The sequence below is a fragment of the Drosophila nasuta genome, chromosome 3 (genome assembly GCF_023558535.2).
Source record: "Drosophila nasuta strain 15112-1781.00 chromosome 3, ASM2355853v1, whole genome shotgun sequence".
Classification (NCBI taxonomy): Eukaryota; Metazoa; Arthropoda; class Insecta; order Diptera; family Drosophilidae; genus Drosophila; species Drosophila nasuta.
This window is the reverse complement of record NC_083457.1, coordinates 33,656,817-33,675,552: the sequence shown is the minus strand read 5'-3', so window position 1 is coordinate 33,675,552 and position 18,736 is coordinate 33,656,817. Positions and strand designations below refer to the sequence as shown.

The following is an 18,736-nucleotide window of genomic DNA, read 5'->3' as shown; positions in this document are numbered from 1 at the left end:
TCTATTTTAAAATTATATATTAAATATACAATACTTTACGTGAATCAACATATATACCCGCTCTATTTATAACGAATGGGTATAAGAAGAAGATTACATAGGGACTGCATATTCATTTGCCTTTGTTCACATTAGCGAAATTTAGAATCGGGTTCTTCCCCGAGTTTTGCTGTGGCCAGATTGATAGAATATCACGTTCGTGTATTGATTCAAATACGAGCGATCGAGGCTAAATTCCGCTGATGCATCAAAATCGTAGCAACATAATGTAAACAGTTTGCGATAGGAGAGTCCATTTCATTCGTTATAAGCAGCTGGCATTTGAGACTCAGCTTTAGTTTACTTTCAAACGCAGTCGAGAACGAGACGAAAATGCGAATTAAATACGTGATGATTTTAAAGTTTTTGTTGCTTTTCGTGGTTGTGACGGCAAAAAGCAATTCTAATAATATAGAATATGTGAGTGAGCATTGTGAAATCGTAGGAGATTAAACGATTTAAACCAATAATCATTTCTAATATTATAGAAATTTGTTGATGCGAGTAATCAATGCGATGGTTATTGTTTCAAAATGCTGAAGCCTATTCTAGAGAACATTGCGGAAACAAAGAGTAAACTTGACAACTATGAAAATCTTGTCAACTCTAAGGATGAGCAGATTTTCGAATTGCAGAATCAGTTAGCGGATCTTAAGACTAATGAAAATTTGTGCAATGAGACGATCCAACAGAAGGATGATCTGATTCAGGAGCTGGAGCAAAAGACATGTCCTGAAAACAACGTCGAAAAATCAGCTGCATTACTTCAGGTGTTAGCAAATGAGGCTAATGCTAATCAGACGAAAGAATTGATTATACAAGATTTGCCAACAAATTGTCTTCTCTATGAGAACTCAACTGGTATTAATGATGTAGAGTTGCCCAATGTTGGCAGACGTAAGGTGCTATGCGATGAAGGTGGTTGGACAGTGGTTCAGAGACGATTCAATGGTAGTGAAAATTTTTATAGAAACTGGACTGATTATCGCAATGGTTTTGGTAAGCTGCAGGGAGAGTTCTTCATTGGATTGGAGGCATTGCATCAGATGACAAGATCGGAGCCGTATGAGTTATATATTGAGCTTATGCATTTACCAACTCATGTTCGTTATGCTCGTTATGACCATTTTGTCATAGGCAGCGAAGAGGAGGAGTACAATCTGAAGTCGCTGGGATCCTATTCGGGTAATGCTGGAGATGCTTTGCGATACAACCTAAATGATAAATTTACAACTTTCGATTGGGATAACGATGGCTGGAATGGTAATTGTGCCAACTATTATGCAAGTGGCGGATGGTTCAACTTGTATGCCAATAGGTAAATTAACAGCAAAATCAACAAAAGAATGGAAATTTATTTTTAATATTTTCCACAGTAATCTCTTTGGCAAATACTTAGACTCGCAAGCCTATAGTGTGGAGGGAATTTGGTGGTACAACTGGAAGGGCTACAAATCGTTAAGCGCTGTGAAAATGATGATCCGTCCAAGACAGTCAGAAACTTAAGTCAAATTCTCTTTAATACATTTTCCTCATTGGCACAACATTACCATATAAAATCAGTTTCAGTTTGAGATGAATCTAAGATAAAATAAATAATGTATTTCAAGATATATTAACCAAAAATAACAACAAAGTTTTGCGGAATTTGCCTACGTCATATAGTATCCTTTATAATGAATCAAATTAGGTTATATTCAAATACATTGCTGTACTGCCTTTTTAATCAGATTCAATAATATATTTTCTCGTTTTGAACAGATTACAAACGTAGATTTCCATACTGCCTTATATAGTAAAAGAAAACTATTAAAACGAATAAAAGCTGACACTAAAAAGTCGCAATTTGTAGCATAATAAAGTACACATTTTGTCGGTCTATATTTCTAGTGCCTTATCTTTAGTTTATTTTCAACTTATGATTATGAACAGAAAAAAACTTGTGTCATTTATTTCAATTCTACATTGTTAGTGCTCAATGCACGTTTGTTCACTTTCGTTGTTTCTAGACGACGCCCGTCTTCATGCCATCGATATCCCATCCGCTGTCGATCTATCGTGCCATCAGTATATCGATATTACATCGATATTCTGACTAAATATATTGTTTCCCTACGAAAAAACATACATATGTGCATATTTTCAGTTTTTCCAGGAGCATTCTTTTTCATCAAATAGACAAAACATGCGCTTGTAAGTTACATACGTGAAACAATAGTGTCAATATCATCATAACGAAAACCTATACATTGAACTATGTACGTATGCATATACAAACATATATTATAATCATGAATAAGTGCGATAGCGACGATCAACGAAAGTTTACTTTGACAATCGATTAGCGCAATTAAGTATTCATAATTTTTTATTTTCTTTATATCTCAGTCGTAAATAAAAAAAATGTATTCGTATGTTTCATTTATTAATTCTGTATGATATTAATTCAAGCACGATACTAAATTACAAAACAACGGTCAAAAATCTGTAAACACTATTTTTACCATTTGTTGAGCCAAAATGTTTTGGTAATTGTCGGATGTCTTTGGTAGTATGTATGTATGTATATATTTGTATTTATGTTATAATATTTTGAAATCCCAAGTAAAGCCTGGTTTGCTTTCTTGTTCTCTGATGCATCAAAAAATAAAGTCTTATCACGAGTTCGTTGACCATAAGATGACCACCAAAAATTTAGTGAATATTATATTCCAAACTATAACAAAACAATTTAAAAACAATGTTCACCTCTCAAAACTAAATTGTGTTTTTGGCATTTAACAATTAAGTAAAAGTCCAAATTTTTATTTTAAACACTGTCCAATGGGTTTTATCCGCCATTGAAATATTATTAATTTAAAATATAATTAACTTTTTATGATTTTTGTACTGCCAGCATTCGTAACTTATTTTTTCTACAGTGTATTTCACTCATTTATACTGAGATACATTTATAATAAGAACGTCTATAACTACAGTAATTTTAAAAATAAATGTACTTATATTTTGGTTGCTGAAATAGCTGAGAAATAACTAAGAGAGAGAGTAAGCTATTTCCATATAAGTATGTACATATGTAAATATGTCTATTTTGCTATTGTGGTTTACGTCATTCGTATTCTTAAATGGCACTAAATTAAATGAAAAAAAATTATCAACCTACCAAATTCGTGCTTTTCGAGAGAGTTGAGTTTTTGATAAGAACAGTTCATTTTATGCGTTAAATGATGCTGGCATATACATCTTAGCTTCAGTCTGCTTTCGAACACACGACGGAAAATTTCAAAATGCGAATTAATTACGTAATTATTCTAACATTTTTGCTACTCTTTGGGTGTGTAACAGCACAGAACAGATCCAATTCAAGCGATGATGTAAGCTTTGTGAAAATCCAAAAGATTCAATACACTAATATTAAATCAGTACTTTGAACAGCAGGAAGATGGCTCATTTAATCAATGCGATGCTTATTGTTTCAATATTATGAAGACTTTTCTGCGGATCTATGGGGATGCGATTCAGTCCAAAAATGAACAGATTTTAGAATTGAAGGAGAAACTGGCTGATCTTAAAAGACATAATGTGAAGATCAAACAAAAAGATGAACTGATTTCGTTGTTGCAAAAAAGAATTTGTTCTAACATTGGAGAATCAGGTGCATTGCTTGAAGACCAAATTAATGAGACAACTAATGATTTCAATCTAGAAGACTTTAATTATAACACTTTGAATTGGCTTTCCAATAACAATGCTAGTCAGATAGAAGATGATTTATTTGAGGACATTGGGAATGAAACTATTGACGCTTTCAAAGATTCTACTTTAAACAAGACGGACGATTTTCAAGTTCAAGGCTTTCCTTTGAATTGCTTTAAAGATGCAGAGTCAACTTACATTTCTGAGGTATGGGTGCCCAATGTCGGCAGTCATAATGTATTATGTGATGCATTTGGTTGGACAGTGATTCTCAATCGATTCAACGGTAGTGAAAATTTTTATAGAAAGTGGTCCGACTATCGCAGTGGATTTGGTGACCTAGAGGGCGAGTTCTTTATAGGTTTGGAGATATTGCATCAGATGACATCATCTCAAAGTTACGACATACGCATCGAGCTTACGAGCTTCGACGATTATGTTTACCATGCGGATTATAGCAAGTTTATTATAGGCAGTGAACAGGAGAAATATAGCTTGAAGTCTATAGGAGGTCATCATGGCACTCTTGAAAATGTTTTTGAGTCTAATATTGGACAGGAATTCACAACTTTTGATTCGGATAACGATAAGTGGGTCGAGGGAAATTGTGCCGTGCATTATTCAAGTGCCGGATGGTTCGATAAGGTGGCCACTATGTAAGTTATGAACTGAAATTTACGAAACAATAGATTATAATTCTCATTGCTTTTCACAGGAATCTCTTTGGCAACTATTTACACTCTGAAGTGATGGATGACCAAGGCATATGGTGGAAGGACATTAAAACCTGGAAAGCTGTAAAAATTACAATACGCCCAGAAAAAAAGGAACGATTTTAGTATACTCATATGCAATACTATGACTAACATAACCAAAGAAAATTTAAGCTGTGTGACGCACAGCTAATAAATTGTAGATAATGTTTACTATGAAACAACAACGTTAGTTCGTTTTTAATATTACTGCCAGTGTATTATGGTATACCGATATATGTTTTTGCGAAAATTTATATGTTGACATACACTTTTTATTCATCCATACACTCTTATCCAATGATTTTGTTAAAACGAGGAGTTTGCTCTTTTTCTAATCTAAAAGAGATAGTTGATGTAATTTCACTTAACAAAAATCATCGACAGCTTTTGATCATAAAAATGTTTTGTACAATGCAAATCAGTTTGTAACTCAGCTTTATTTTGTGCATTTAACCAAAGAAAATAAAAGAAATTGCATTACATATCTGATTTATAACCATTTTGACTTCTCTAATTTAAAATATTTTTGAAATACTTGCCACAGTCTTCCGCTTTAAATCGAATAAAATTTGAGTAAAAAGTAGGAGGCCACAGATAATGATAAGGGGAATCTAAATATAGATTGCTTTGAAGCGAGCATAGAGAATTCTCAAAGTGCAAAGCAATGACCACATTTACTTAAACTCTTCTCTCTCTCTCCGGAATTTTGAATAGAACCCGAATTGAGAGTGAAGTGAACAAGAAATTGATAAGATTCAAAAGCTTTAATAAATTCAAATTGAATCGAAAACTCCCGATTATTCTCACTCAATAGTAACGGCCGCCAGACGAAACTTATCAAATGAAATACCACGAAAATTCTTAAATATACCAAAATGTATATTTGCTATATTCATGTAGAATACGATAGTAAAAATATACCATAGACTCAAAAAATACCAGATTTGTCAACGATACATATGTTTCGTGTTGGCCATGAGCTATATGGTTATACTTCTCTACCAAATGTGAAACAGTTATAAACATTAAATGAAAACATTTTTAAATAGTTATTGTTTATTTACTCTTACAACTGCTAGATTTTTCCATCCATACATACATACATATGTATAATGACAAAGCTGGCGAGAAACTGACCTAGGCATAGCGTTTAGCGATAAGAATTCAACTGCGTCATTCTATAAATAAATCTAAAAAAACTGACCTGCGTGTAGCAAGCATGTGATGCTATGTATTCAAAATATAAAATAAATCCACATAGCATGATTATTATTATTATTAGTTATATGAAACATTATTTAAATCCACTAGAACTTTACTATTACAATCTCTAGACTCTTAACATGGATAACTTAGATACTTAAACTAATGTAAATATACTTTGAGTATTCGGCTAGTTATAAACATATGTTAATACCTGCTTTGTTCCACTTTAAGAGGGTATATCACTTGTAGAAAATACAATTTTCGTTTTCTGTTTTGAATCACTTGGAATTTTGAATCGCCTTCTTTCCCGATCTTTGCTGCTGCCGGATGTTTTAAGACTGGGTTCAATTACTTTTACAGAATCAAATACGAGCTCAACAAAAAGAATACATAATGTAAACAGTTTGCGATAAGAAAGTCCATTTATTTCGTTATATGTAGCTGGCATTTGAGACTCTACTTTAGTTTACTTACAAACGCAGTCGAGAACGAGACGAAAATGAGAATTAAATACGTGATGATTTTAAAGTTGTTGTTGCTTATCGGGTTTGTGACGCCAAAAAGCAATTCCAATAATGTAAATTATGTGAGTGAGCATTGCGAATTCGTAGAAGATTAAACGATTTAAACCAAAATTCATTTATAATATTATAGAAAATTGTAGAAACGAGTAATCAATGCGATGGTTATTGTTTCAAAATGCTGAAGCCTATTCTGGAGAACATTGCGGAAACAAAGACTAAACTTGACAACTATGAAAATCTGGTCCAATCTAAGGATGAGCAGATTTTAGAATTGCAGAATCAGTTAGCGCATCTTAAGACTAATGAGAATTTGTGCAATGAGACGATCCAACAGAAGGATGATCTCATTAAGGAACTGGAGCAAAAGACATGTCCCGAAAACCCCGACGAAAAATCAGCTGCTTTGGTTCAGGTGTTAGCGAATGAGAATAATGCTAATCAGACGAAGGAATTGAGTGTACAAGAATTGCCAACAAATTGTCTTCTTTATGAGAAATCAATTCATGAGTTAAAGGTTCCCAATGTTGGCAGACTTAAGGTACTATGCGATGAAGGTGGTTGGACTGTGGTTCAGAGACGATTCAATGGTAGTGAAAATTTTTATAGGAACTGGTCTGATTATCGCAATGGTTTTGGTAAGCTGCAGGGAGAGTTCTTCATTGGATTGGAGGCATTGCATCAGATGACAACGTCGGAGCGCTTTGAGTTGCGCATTGAGCTTATGGATTTCCATAATCACGTTCGCTATGCTCACTATGATAATTTTATCATAGGCAGCGATGAAGATGATTATAGACTGAAGTCTCTGGGATTGTATTCGGGCAATGCTGGAGATGCGTTACGATATAATCTTCGAGATAAATTCACAACTTTCGACTGGGATAACGATAAGTGGTCGTATGGAAACTGTGCGAAATACTACTCAAGTGGCGGATGGTTCAATTTATATGCCAATAGGTAAATTAACACATTAGTCATTGAAAGAATGGAATATAACTTTGTTTTGTTATTCACAGTAATCTTTTTGGCAAATACTTTGACTCGCAAGTGGTAAATATGGAAAGTATCTGGTGGTACAACTGGAAGGGCTACAACTCTTTAAGCTCCGTCAAAATGATGATTCGCCCAAGAGAGTCCGAGATTTAAGTTCAGACTCCAATTTGTTTACATAAGTCATTATATTTTGCAGCTGTTAACACATAGTACATATGTATACAAAGCCAAGATATGTTATGATATTTGGTTTTGCTGCTTGTAAATTTTGTGTAACACATGTAATAATTTATTAATTAACTTATTCACATGGAACACAGTTTTGTTTGCCTGCCTTACACTAAAGAGCTAAAGCGTAATATTAATAACTTAATGAAATTAAGGAGTCAGAGATGCTATAGCTCAAGTAATCATAAGATTTGAACTAGTTGTTACTAATATAAAAATTAATAATAGTAAAACTTTATAGTTAAAGAAAATAATACTTTAAATACACATATTACAATCGTTAAACTCAAGTAACGTCAGTCACAAGTTTCAGCTTGTGGCTCGCTAACATTTTGATTAACAGCAATAACAACAGGAGTCTAAAGTTAAACAAACTTTGAAGCAACCTCAAGATGAATCGAGAACAACCAGCGGCAATTGCTTTTTCCTCTATTGAATTTTGAATATTGTGTTATTCGCAAGTATTGAAATAAAATCATAACATGTTTTGTCAGCTCGTAAATCTGTTTGAAGCATTACATTAATGAAAATCTGATAATACAACTGGAAACAAATAAAGGCTTGAAATTTGTAAAAAGTATAATAATTTAAGTTCAATACTTATCTTTTATTTGTTTCAATATTTATAAATTTTCTGATTAACATTTCAAATCAGTCGATGATGACAAATTAGGTGCTAATTTTAAAAAGTTATTTTATTATCTTCTGTTGATATTGATGAGGAATATATTATATAAAAATCTATATTCATATGAATCTGTCATGTTTTCCTCTTTCTACTTTCTTTCTGGATAATAAATAGGTGTATATTTAAGGAAATCTAATTCTAATTAGTCTGCTTAATGCAGGTCAAGAAGTATGCGCCAAATCAAGCTATAAACTGACTTGCGGTAAAATGGCTTATAACACTTTAACTAAAGTTTGTCGACTGCATAAGTTGAGGCTAAACAGGACAGCTGTCAGTTGGGCTTGTCAGGAGCGCAGATTTCAAGCACTTGGTACTTGGTGCTCCACAGACTGAGCTGCGCTTATCCTTTGCTATGTGTCCATCAATCCAAGCAAAACTAAAGGAACCAAGTTGGAAGACATGCGCGAGAAGCAGCTAAACAGTTGAACAAGTTAATGGAGATAAGTAGAGAAAAATGCTAGTGAGAAAAGGGTTCATCATTTAATGTTTGGCTTTCATTTAATGGAACAGCGTGAAGCCCCTTAAGGAGAGCTAGTTTTTTAATTAATTAACCGTCGCATGGTTTTGCAGCTGACTTATTAATATTGCAGCAGACAACCACAATGTTTGCTCGCCAAACAGACAGCATCGCACAACATTATAAGCTTCTTCCCTGGGTCATATGCAGTTACCATTATGCTGAGTACTTTAAGGCTGTTCCCAGAGTTGTTTTGCATCGCTGGAGGCAAGTATAACGAAAGAAATGATGACAATGTTTACACTATGAATATAGAACGAAAAGATGCCAGAGTTTGACAAGCTATTATTCTATCTTATGGGATACACAAACTTCTCACCTGTCAATTGCCTGTTAATTGCTCGAATTTACACACTTGCTGCACATCCATTCGATACCCAATTAAATGCAATTTAAACCGGCTTTACTCGCATCATTGCAAAGCCCTCAGCTCTGGGTTTCAGTCACCGTCACCGTCTCTGGAAATTCCGCAATCATTCAGGCAAGCTGAATATTCACATGAATATTCAAATATGCTTAGGCCTAAAGTTGTTGGTCTTACTGTTTCGGCTGGCATCATTCTCATCGACATAGACATGGGATACAATAATTTGCCAGCTATAGCATATACATATAGTATATATGGTATAGTATATACTTGTGACTCCTCCATCTACAAAATAGCTCCATTTTCATGTCATTGTTGTGTGTCGTACGGTGTGTCGTATCTTGGCAGGGTTTCACGCACACATGAGCACACAAATGATCACAGTCATCGGCAGTCAATGCAAACAATGCGGGCAACGAAGCATCCACAAAATACATCCTTAAACATACGTTAACACACAAGTCTTTGTGTGTGTGTGTGTGTGGGTGTGTGCAAAGTAAGGTCACAGCGGGAAATTATGTCAAACACATGTGTATAGAGTGTCTCATATATAGGTGGGAGTATTGCCTTCAATGTGAAGCAAAATCGAACTGAAGTTCGCTAAAAAGTTGCTTTCAACAATTTATCTAACAATCTTTTTTAGAAAACTGCTTAGGATTTTTCTATGGATCCCATCTTTCATATTTTAAATACATACAATTTGAGAAGAATGTAACATGTCTTGTGTAGAATACTGCACTTTTTATGCCTTCCATTCCTACTGATATTCATATAGAATCTGCCTTAATTGTGCTGTGAAATGGAACTGAGGTTCGTTTTATCTAACAATATTCTTCAGAAAAGTGCGTAAGATTTTTCTTTTTTTTTACATTTGAAATATATACAAGATTATATTGTTACTCATCATGTAGAAAGTTATGCACTTTTCATGCCTTCCATTACTACTGGTCTATTGGCACTCATCTCTCGTGTATCCTGTGAAATCGAACTGAATTTCGTTTAATGTATCTATGTATTTAATCTATCTTCTTCAGAAATGATCGAAGATGTTTCTATTGATTCAATATTTTACATTTTGAAATACATGCAATGAAACAATTTAAAATATATCGCGAGATGTGGAAAGTACGGCACTTTTCATGCCTCCCATTCCTGCTGGGCTATTCACATTCATCTTTCGCCTTGACACTGGAATAATATCGCGTCTTCTGTCCCTTTTCACAACTGACTACTTGCATATTTGTTACGCGCTAGTTTTTTTTTTTGGGTTTGCAAATATTATCGACTGCCTTTCTCCTGTCACACACACACACACACTCCAACACACACTGTGGACACACAACAAATGATAAATGGATTTTCCACTTCCGCGCGTTTCATTCCCATGCGAAAACTCTTTATCTTTAGCTGATGTATGTCTGAAAATATCTACAAGTTGGCATGTTTGTTTTATATATTTTTTTTTTTATTATTATTTTAAAGTTTTGCATATCACTTTGCAATTGGTTTTACATAAGGATATCGAATTTCTAAAAATATATAAAGATGGCTATTTTTAGAGGTGTTGACTGATGAGTGTTTACTTGACTGAAAGAGGAAACAGTATTTCTCAAATATTGCTACCTATCCTTATATCAATATTATTCGAAATTTGTACTGTCATAAATGTTGAAAGTTTTGAGCACAAACAAAGCTCTCTTTGTGCGATTTCATTCATGTGATTACACAGATATGGAAGCATTACCACAACAACATGGCTGACAATTTCATAATTGAGTTAAGCGCTTGATTTTATAAATATTTTAACATTTTAATCGCGCTTTTTGAGCAATTAAGGCATTTATACAATAAGCGAGTATTTACATAAATTAAAATTATACAATTTATATTTGCATTTACTTTTGCGTTATTTCAACCAACATAATGTGGGCGCAAGTGAATAAAATATTTAACAAAGCGTAAAGCAATCATTTTACCTAAATGAACAAGTACACGAAAGCGCAACAAAAAATAAAACGAGTAACCAAATAATGGAAATAAATAATGCACATAAATACAAATATTTGCTTTTTTGCACAATTTTTAATACAATTTTAAATTCATTCATTGATGGTGCAAGCAAACCAATTTCACATCTTTAAATCAGATTTGCGTTAGTGAAAGCAAAAGCTTTTTTTATACTATGTGTATGTGTCTCTCTCTCTCTTTCTCTCGCTGCATGTGTGTGTGTGTGTGTGTGTGTGTGTATCTACGTTTTTGTATCTAGGAGATACATTTTCAACAAGGCCTAACATGATACTGCCATTAAAATGATTGAGCCACAAAACCAAAAATCCACAATCCACGAGCACAAAATTTCCCCAAGTAAACGGATTAAATTTCTGCACTTAAGCATATCTCTGGCAAAAAATATAACAAAAACTTGATACACTTTCGGTGAGTCGAAGAGCTGATGCGAAGCAGTGATGGAGAAATGATTCAAAATTCAAATTTAATCATTAAAAGAATGCTTATCTTATTATCAAGTTAAGAAGCATACAATTATTTGCAAAGTCAATTAATTAATCAATGTTAAATTTAATGTAAAAGTGCATATACCCCACTTTTGAGGTAGTGTATAATTATAAACTCTTGAGAGAATATCGTAATCAATTTAAGCATAGCAAATATAAACAAAGTTCTCAGCTGGCTCGGCAAAGTCGGGATGTTTGATTTGTGCTGACAGCGCCCCCACCAGGGGAAGGGAAAGTGTCTAGGGGCATGGCGTTCCCCTCCCTCACATGTGTGTGTGTGTGTGCGTGAGTGAGTGAGTGTACAAACTTTGGCAATTCAACTGCCAACTTTGCGTCTGTAGAAAAGTTCGTCAGGTTGACGCGTGTCTGTCTCGCAAATATTTGCGTGCAAAAATTATGTGCACCGGTAAAATATGTTTTGCAGGCTTAACGAAAAAATTAAAAACCGAATGGAATAAAAAAAAATATGCCATAAGTTATGCTACAGAGGGACTCAGTCAGTTGTGTGCGGAGAATACAAGACGAGAGTTGTCCTGATGCCGTCTGACAGCAATCAACGCCACTTTCCACATGAAATTATTTAATATTATTCTCGGCATGATTTGCCCGCTTTTAACACCTTTTGCATAATCAAAGTGTACGCTCTCGCTTCAATGCAAATAATTTAATTAAAATGAGGGGTGGCTCACATACAAATACTGCTCCCATTCGCGTTTCCCCTTTTCGAATGTACGTATAATTAATAATTAATTACAAGATGCAAATTTTGAGGCAAATACAATTGAATGAATGCATTAGGTCAGCTTGAAAATGTGTAATGCATGATGCATTTATGAATTTCGATTGCAATTGCAATTATTATTATTATTGGAGCACTCACCCACACACACAACTGTGCAGTCAAGTCAAAAATAATTACGCATACGCCATGTGGTTGCCACAGACTGTTGTCGCTTGGCAGCTGAATTGATGGATGAATGCTCGGCACCCCATTTAACGAGCGACAACATCATTGTTAGTCAGTCAAGTTAGTCAGCTGCATGTCGCTATCATTATGGCTATCACTGACAACCCGGTGATAAACTGCAAGACGGCAAAACATCATGAAGTCAATTATATAATGACGTCGTTGGTATTTAACGTCGCCTTCGTCGACGTCGATGGTCGACAAGCTCGTTACAATTTATGTTTTGTTTGTATTGGTGGGTCGCTCGCTTATTGCCCACACACAAACATAAAGCGTGCTGTGTGTGGCAAGTGGCAAGTGACTAGTGGCGCCCCAGCCAATTGATGGCCAATACTAATGCCAATAGCAAAATAGCAAATACATGGCTGACAGTCATCGAGCTGAACCCGAATAGCTGTCAAAATAATTGTCGGTTGGTGAGACAACATTGTCGCTCCATAAAACAAAAGTCTCAATATTGAATGGGTGAAGCATAACTTTCGCTTAATGATAGTTATGCGAGGGTTGCTTTGCGAATAATAACGACAGCGCTGTAATTTGTCATTCAAAATAAGTTGTTTGCCTTAATTTAAACATCTTCTTAAGCACTTCAGAAGTCTTTATTATTTAAAGGAATTTTTAATATTTTCTTGTCATCTTCTTTTAGCCTACTTCACTGAGTTCAACATATTCAGACATTGCTAATTAATTCAATACAAATTGTATGCTATCAAATACCAATTAAAAAGATTGCTAAAAATTGAATTTTGAAAAAATATGTAAAAATCTCAAAGCAAAAAGGAAACACAAACAGCATATTTCACAATCAATTGCGAAGCAAACAAAAAATTAACAACAACAAACATAAAAGCCTATAAATTATAATTGAAATATAATTGAAAATAAATAAGGCCAATCGATGGCCATAGAAACGATAATAAGAAAAACATGAAAATAAAATACAAATCATATCGAGATACAAACGATTCTAAAAGGAATGGAAAAAACAAGTGTGTGACTTGTCATAAATAATTGAACATTGATTTTCATAAAGCGCATCAGTTTTATACCCTGTGTCAGAAAAGACATAAAAGCTAGACACAAAAGATAAGTAGATAAGAATATATTTTTAATATTGACTAAATATAAATTGAGATGATTTTTATTTGAAATTTAGAAGATATTCTATACTCATTATGTAAAATTATGTATTAAAACACAAACAATACAAAATATATTTGTTAATCCATTTTTACATAACATCAATTATACTCGAACCAATCTAATGTTCACAGGGTATCTCGTAGTCAAACACTCTCTTGTAGAGATTTTTTACTTGCCTTTGTCATGAATATTAATCCACCTAATGCAAATAGCCATACATTTACAAATATGCATTTATATAGAATGTCTAGATTATCTGATCAACTAAATTTTTTTATAAATAGACTGACGAATGCCCTAAAAGAGAAAGGGAAGAGAAGTATTCTTACAAATATGGTGACGAGAAAATTTTAACGACCGAACAATAGAATGGTATAAATCAAGTGGTTATTAACAGCAAGCAAAAAGTTATTCAAAACTTTAGTTACTAAACTTTTTTCTTTATTTGAATTCCCCACATTTCAAAAGTGTATTGCGTTCCCTTTCTAAGAAAGCGTAGAATATAATAGAATGCTAATTAATAAAAATATATGTCAATTTGCTGATATGAAGCGCAAGCTGAAAGTCAGCAAGCTTAGCATAGTCGCACTTTGCAAATGTTCTTGGAACGTTCAAGTTCATCTAAACCTAAAAAACAAAATTTAAAAATGAATCAAAATATTCCGCTGCTCTTAGCAATCATCGCATTGACTGGAGTCAATTCGGATGTTCAGCAACTCCCAGAAGTTCACGGCGATAAGTTTTATTACTATGGATTTGGGAGCAACATGTTAGCCAAGCGAATTCACATCCAGAATCCGACAGCTGAGATTATTGGTCCTGCACTCTTGGAGGATTATCGCGTCGACTTCAGCTTGGTCAGTCAGTTCTGGAAGGGAGCAGTGGCCACTATAGTTCCGTCACCTGGTTCTAAGACTTGGGGCACCTTATGGGAGATCGATCTTACCAACTTACCGGACATTGATAAGTGAGTTCAACACACACATTTGATTATAATGCGTATTAAATATTCGATTGCCTTCTTAGCCAAGAACGTGTTCATCTTGGCTGGTATAAACCTATCAGCGTGCAAGTGAAGCTGCAAAACAATGCCACAGAGATCCCAGCACGTCTTTATGTAATATCGAATGAACCCAAAGGCAATGTTCACGATTTGCCACCAAGTGAAGTTCCTGAGGATCGACAACCTTCGAAGACCTACCTCCAAGTGCTTGTGAAAGGAGCCATTGAGAGTGGGCTTCCTGAGGAATATGTTACTTGGCTAAAAGGATTTAAACACAACAATCAAAGAGTGCAACATTTGGAGGAACTTCTCGAGCTGCAATCGGTTCAGTTGTAAATGTGTAGTGTAAAAATAGAAATACTCACACGTTGTTGATGACGATTAAAATAGCTCACAAAATGTGTGCGACATTATTGCATCTTAGCTTATCATCACTTTGTTCTGTATTACTAAAAATAGGTCAGACATAATTTCGATGACTTCAATGTTGTTGATCAAATTTGAATCTGCGCAGTTTACGTTTGCTTGAACGTTGAGAAGGTTGTGTCAAAGCAGAAACATATTTTTGTTAACCTAACATAAAACCTGATTTGTAAAGTCAGCGATATGAAGTCTCTTATTGCTTGTGTCATCATTCTCTTCGAAGTGAGTCAGATATATGGATTAGACCTTGTGAAACAATTGCCTGAGGTGCATGGCGATAAGTTTTACTATTTTGGATTTGGTAGCAATATGTTGGCCAAGCGCATTCATATTCAAAACCCATCTGCAAAATTTCTGCGTGCCGCCTTGTTAAATAATTATCGTGTCGACTTCAGCATGCCCTCTAAGTTCTGGAAGGGAGCAGTAGCAACGATAGTACCTTCACAGGGTGCTAAAACCTGGGGCTCGTTGTGGGAGATCGATTTGGTCAATTTGCCGGACATAGACAAGTGAGTGTTATTAATATATTTGATATATTATATAAATATAGGTAATGAGTTGTTCGATATCTTTTTAGCCAAGAACGTGTTCATCTTGGCTGGTATAGACCTGTCAGCGTACGAGTGAAACTGCAAAACAATGACCCAGAGATTCCAGCACGTCTTTATGTAATAACAAATGAACCGAAAGGCAATGTTCACGATTTGCCACCAAGTGAAGTTCCTGAGGATCGACAACCTTCGAAGACCTACCTCCAAGTGCTTGTCAAGGGGGCGATTGAGAGCAGACTTCCTGAAGAATATGTTACTTGGCTGACAGAGTTTAAGCACAATAATCAAACTGTGCAACATTTGGAAGAGATTCTTGAGCTGCAATCGGTGGCGTTTTAAAATTGAAAATGAGGAACAGTAGTACAAATACTTTTGTGAAAATAGCTCATAATCTAATTTAGTGTGCCGTTCTCTAATCATAGCGCAAGTTAGGATGTCATTGAACATCTTTGAAAACAATGTCAGAGACTATTTACAATTTTGCTGAATAAATGTTTGTGTCTATTTCAGTTGTATCTTTAAGCTTGTCATACTTTACATAATCTAACTGGTTTCCAAATTGACCGATATGAGAGCACTAAGCGCTTTAAATGTTTTGGTTATGGCTTTGTGCGGCGTGAGTCAGATACGAGGACTAAGCCTTCTGCAACAACTGCCTGAGGTGCATGGCGATAAGTTCTTTTATTTCGGCTTTGGCAGCAACATGTTGGCCAAGCGAATTTACATCAAAAACCCATCTGCGAAATTTCTGGGTGCCGCCTTATTAAATAATTATCGTGTCGACTTCAGTTTGCCCAGTAAATTCTGGAAGGGAGCAGTGGCCACCGCTGTGCCCACACTTGGAATGCAAACCTGGGGCACACTTTGGGAGATCGACCTGGCTAACCTGCCTGACTTGGACAAGTTAGTTGCTTCTTGAAATCGATATATAGAAAATACATGTCTGGAATTCTTTATTTCTAGCCAAGAAGGTGTGCATCTCGGCAGATATAGACCTGTCAGTGTCAAGGTAAAGCTGCGCAGCAATGACAAAGAGATTCCAGCTCGACTTTATGTGATAACAAAGGAGCCAAAAGGAAACGTCCGTGATTTGCCGTCTCACGAAGTGCCCTTAAATCGGCAGCCCTCGAAGACTTATTTGCGGGTTATGGTAAAGGGCGCCATGGAGAGCGAAATTCCTGAGAAATATATAACGTGGCTTAAGGGTTTTAAACACAACAATCAAACTGTGCAAGAATTAGAAGATCTTTTTGAACTGGATTCCGTTGAATTATAGTCCAGTCGCTCTAAAACGGTGAAGGGTTCCAGTCATTGCTAGTGGTTTATTGTGAATTTTTTTTCAACTGTTCTCATATTATTAGCGTGGTTCCAAACCACGTGAGGAGCAGTTCATAGGGGAAATTTGGATTAGATGCAGTATTTTTTATTATAAGTATTTATGTACATGTGTTATTTATCAATAAAAGGTGAAAGTTATTTTTACTTGTATTTGTAATAAAAAGCGAAATGTACAATAAATTAAGTTTTGACAGCTAAGATTATTATTCCAAATAGTGCTGCCGGTATATTTACTTAAAATAGTACATTATGAAATTGAACTGACGGTCACACTGATTAATTGCCAGCTGTTGCCAGTTGTTTTTAGATTATTCTCAATGATTGTAAATAAAGTGTAATTTTATTTAATCAAGTGACTTGCCACTTTGTGGTTAACTAATTTAATCTGTTAGTGTGAGTTTACTAATGTATGAACAAGACTAGATTTTTGCACAAGTTCTGTATCATTTTGTATAAATTATTCTTATCAGATTTGTATTTTTGTCGAAGTTCTCTAAAATCTGGACAATATTGTATTAACCTACTAATACAAATTAATTAATTAAATGTTGTTTTTGCAGGTTATCTATAGTTATGAATAAATTCTTTTATTTCGGTTATGGGAGCAATATGTTGGCTGCCCGAATGCATATTCGGAATCCATCAGCCAAACGAATTGGAGTTGGCAAACTAAAGGTAACTATTCTTAAAAAGATACACTTTATCGCAGTTACTTAAATTCATTCATTGTAGAATTACCGACTTGATTTTCATTACGACGGAAAAGATAATTCCTGGAATGGCGCGCCGGCGACTATTGTACCCATGGAGGGAGCCCAGGTCTTTGGAACAATTTGGGAGGTTGATCAGTGCCATCTGAAGTCTTTGGATGAGTATGATTTGTTTAATTTACTTGTTTGGTATCCCTTACTATATTTCGACATTTAGACAGGAAGGTGTTTCCTATGGCATCTATGCACCGATAAATGTTACTGTGGATTCACTTAATGACAAGCGGAATATTGAATGCCGAGTTTATCATCTATGTGATCAACCAAAGACGGATGTACATGGATTGAATTGCAATGAGGAGGCCACTTTTTGCCGGTTACCATCGACCACATATCTCAAGGTAATAGTCAAGGGCGCCGAAGAGACTGGATTGCCCAGTGAATACATCAAATGGCTTAAACAAATCAGACACAATGATAACCATGTTCATGAAATGGAGTCCAAATTAGAACTGGCAGAAGTGAAACTTGCTGAAGCGATAAGCAAAGTGTCTTGTGATAGATTAGCATTCAATTCAGTTAAAGGTTAACTTCTTTATTTCCTGATAAACGCATTCAGCTTATATTATTGGAATTACAATTGTTTTGGTAACCATAACTATATAAAGAATTCCCCGCCTACTAGAATCACTCCTAACACTCAACCTCAAAAATCATTTAGAAATACAAATTATGAACACCTTTTCTGCAACTTTGAACCAATGAACCCATAAATATTTAAATCTAAGAATATAACACAACTACATTCAATTAAAAATAATCGAAACATGTAGTAATGTACATAATGTCAGTAGTAAATATAGGCCAATTATCTAAAATATAATATATTTTATACAATGCACAAAAACAATAAAATATGTCTAAAATCAAAATATTTATTGAATATTGAACTTTTTGTTAACAAAGCTGTACTTAAACGGTTAATGTTTTATTCGTATGCTTGTCGAAGTGCAAAGCGGATGTTGCATCTTACTTCACTCAATTTCATAATTATTTTTCATTTAGACTGAAACTA

At 34.7% G+C, this 18,736-nt stretch overlaps 7 protein-coding genes across 11 annotated transcripts; all 7 read left to right on the top strand.

The window, feature by feature from the left end:
- The first annotated feature begins 336 nt into the window (after positions 1-336).
- On the top strand, positions 337-1,922 carry LOC132791930 (fibrinogen-like protein 1). Its single transcript, XM_060801062.1, has 3 exons — positions 337-459; positions 528-1,357; positions 1,416-1,922. Exons 1-3 carry the CDS (start codon positions 373-375, stop codon positions 1,543-1,545), a joined length of 1,047 nt encoding a protein of 348 aa, XP_060657045.1. The 5' UTR covers positions 337-372; the 3' UTR covers positions 1,546-1,922.
- A 1,199-nt stretch (positions 1,923-3,121) lies between these two features.
- Positions 3,122-4,874, top strand: LOC132791042 (microfibril-associated glycoprotein 4-like). 2 transcript variants are annotated; one of them, XM_060799822.1, is made up of 3 exons: positions 3,122-3,413; positions 3,475-4,391; positions 4,451-4,874. In XM_060799822.1, exons 1-3 carry the CDS (start codon positions 3,327-3,329, stop codon positions 4,572-4,574), a joined length of 1,128 nt encoding a protein of 375 aa, XP_060655805.1. In that variant the 5' UTR covers positions 3,122-3,326; the 3' UTR covers positions 4,575-4,874. The 2 variants fall into 2 exon arrangements, with proteins under 2 accessions (XP_060655805.1, XP_060655804.1); XM_060799821.1 differs by having other exon boundaries at positions 3,127-3,413; positions 3,463-4,391.
- A 1,287-nt stretch (positions 4,875-6,161) lies between these two features.
- Positions 6,162-8,068, top strand: LOC132791109 (microfibril-associated glycoprotein 4-like). Its single transcript, XM_060799912.1, has 3 exons — positions 6,162-6,282; positions 6,351-7,177; positions 7,237-8,068. The coding sequence occupies exons 1-3, from the start codon at positions 6,196-6,198 to the stop codon at positions 7,364-7,366; spliced, it is 1,044 nt and encodes a 347-aa protein (XP_060655895.1). The 5' UTR covers positions 6,162-6,195; the 3' UTR covers positions 7,367-8,068.
- A 6,164-nt stretch (positions 8,069-14,232) lies between these two features.
- On the top strand, positions 14,233-15,062 carry LOC132792252 (gamma-glutamylcyclotransferase-like). The gene is made up of 2 exons (XM_060801527.1): positions 14,233-14,603; positions 14,663-15,062. The coding sequence occupies exons 1-2, from the start codon at positions 14,233-14,235 to the stop codon at positions 14,973-14,975; spliced, it is 684 nt and encodes a 227-aa protein (XP_060657510.1). The 3' UTR covers positions 14,976-15,062.
- A 96-nt stretch (positions 15,063-15,158) lies between these two features.
- On the top strand, positions 15,159-16,122 carry LOC132792254 (gamma-glutamylcyclotransferase-like). The gene is made up of 2 exons (XM_060801529.1): positions 15,159-15,571; positions 15,640-16,122. Exons 1-2 carry the CDS (start codon positions 15,246-15,248, stop codon positions 15,950-15,952), a joined length of 639 nt encoding a protein of 212 aa, XP_060657512.1. The 5' UTR covers positions 15,159-15,245; the 3' UTR covers positions 15,953-16,122.
- A 59-nt stretch (positions 16,123-16,181) lies between these two features.
- Positions 16,182-17,034, top strand: LOC132792253 (gamma-glutamylcyclotransferase-like). The gene is made up of 2 exons (XM_060801528.1): positions 16,182-16,516; positions 16,577-17,034. Exons 1-2 carry the CDS (start codon positions 16,182-16,184, stop codon positions 16,887-16,889), a joined length of 648 nt encoding a protein of 215 aa, XP_060657511.1. The 3' UTR covers positions 16,890-17,034.
- A 204-nt stretch (positions 17,035-17,238) lies between these two features.
- LOC132789636 (gamma-glutamylcyclotransferase-like) lies at positions 17,239-18,581 on the top strand. 4 transcript variants are annotated; one of them, XM_060797782.1, is made up of 4 exons: positions 17,239-17,344; positions 17,512-17,626; positions 17,684-17,823; positions 17,879-18,581. In XM_060797782.1, the coding sequence occupies exons 2-4, from the start codon at positions 17,525-17,527 to the stop codon at positions 18,249-18,251; spliced, it is 615 nt and encodes a 204-aa protein (XP_060653765.1). In that variant the 5' UTR covers positions 17,239-17,344; positions 17,512-17,524; the 3' UTR covers positions 18,252-18,581. The 4 variants fall into 4 exon arrangements, with proteins under 4 accessions (XP_060653765.1, XP_060653766.1, XP_060653768.1 ...); XM_060797783.1 differs by having other exon boundaries at positions 17,253-17,338; XM_060797785.1 differs by having other exon boundaries at positions 17,264-17,386; positions 17,883-18,041.
- Positions 18,582-18,736: the final 155 nt, after the last annotated feature.